Genomic DNA, 1464 nt, shown 5'->3' on the forward strand with positions numbered 1-1464 from the left:
TAATACTTAAAGTAATTGAAGTGGACATGGAAATTAGATTACTTTAGTGTTATGAAAGATGTACTCCAAGTGCTCTGCAAATATATGGGAAAGTTGCAAGAAAACTTAGATTCTAAACCCTGCCTGGATTCCTTAGCTACTTGGTATACGATAATGTTGCTTTGATTACTAGTCAGTACAAAAAGGTGCGTGAAGGCCACAAAACATGCATATGGGGGGAAATGCATGGAAATGAAGATTTCTTGGGAGTTGGCCAAGGCATTTTTATATCCATAAGGACTGTCAACTTAAATTTAGTACACCAGTGATTAAAAAAGGAAAGAAGTGGGACTCTTGCTTACAACCGAGTTTGGCAGAAACACATTTGTATATTCCTCCCCTCTAATCACACCGTCCTTTAATTTAAAGGACCGTGAGTATGCCCACGAAGCAGAATTAATGAAAAATTTAAAAAGAATCTATGATAGAGAGCTTCACTAGATTATACAACACTCCCCTTACCCAAGCACTACTTTGTGTATCTCTGAAACATCTGAAAAATACTTTTCTGTGACTTACTAGGCTGTAGGGAATGAGGAGTTTTAGAAACATTACAATTATCTCTAGTAGAATTTGTTATCTTTCTTCCATTAACTGAACGTTTCAACTGGATCTTAAAACAAGGTTGCCCATTTTCATTTTTTGAGCCTCTCCTAGGTTTTGGATGCTCTAGATTAGTTTGTCTTTTGAAGTTTCTATCTTTGGAATTCTTCCTTTCTTCATTTAGTAATTTGTCTGGAGGTGAGGATGTAGCACGTAACTGATATTCATCTGGGGATCCTTTTTGCCGGTTTGGCCTCATTTGTTCTTGATCCACCTCTTTCTGAAGCTGTAATGCTAATAACCTGTCCTGTTCTTCTTGTTTACGTCTCTCAAAAAGTAGACATTCCAAATCTATCAGTTTTTGGGTAAAGTTGATTTCTGTTTCTTCTTGGTCTGAGGAAGCTTTGGGGAACATTTTTCTTCTTTTTGCAGAAAAGCATGGATCCCTGACTGCTTCAGACAAAGATTCCTGGTTTTTTCTTTTGGAGATATCTTTACTGATCAGTAGGTGAGACTCTTCATTTTCTGTCTCAGCTGTGTTATTTCTAATTATCTGTGTCATATCTGATACAGTGCACCGACTCTCTGTTTTGCCACAAGGCTTAACTGCAGCTTCTCCAGAGTAGGGAACTCTGGCTTCAGGTCCCTCATGATTTATGACACATAACTCTTTTTCATGATTGCTTGGTCCTGTTTTGACTTTTCCTTCAAGGCACCATTCTTTACCACTGGCACATAACTGAGGCATAGGTGACTCCACTGAAGATTGTGCACCTTGTTCATGAACTTCAAGGCATATCTGAGGAGAAAGTGTTGGCATATCTTCCTCAATTTCTGTGTCTTGCCATGTAGCACTCTTCACATCACTGCTGTCAGCTTCCT

At 38.5% G+C, this 1464-nt stretch overlaps 1 protein-coding gene across 1 annotated transcript; it reads right to left on the minus strand.

The window, feature by feature from the left end:
* Nucleotides 1-508: 508 nt before the first annotated feature.
* Nucleotides 509-1459, minus strand: LOC103073670 (E3 ubiquitin-protein ligase RNF168-like; the record flags this gene model as incomplete). Its single annotated transcript, XM_082931006.1, has 1 exon — nt 509-1459. A coding segment is annotated over one exon (951 nt), but the record flags the coding sequence as incomplete, so codon positions are not given.
* Nucleotides 1460-1464: the final 5 nt, after the last annotated feature.

This window comes from Lipotes vexillifer, unplaced genomic scaffold, assembly GCF_000442215.2.
Source record: "Lipotes vexillifer unplaced genomic scaffold, Lipotes_vexillifer_v1.1 C26687512, whole genome shotgun sequence".
Lineage (NCBI taxonomy): Eukaryota > Metazoa > Chordata > Mammalia > Artiodactyla > Lipotidae > Lipotes > Lipotes vexillifer.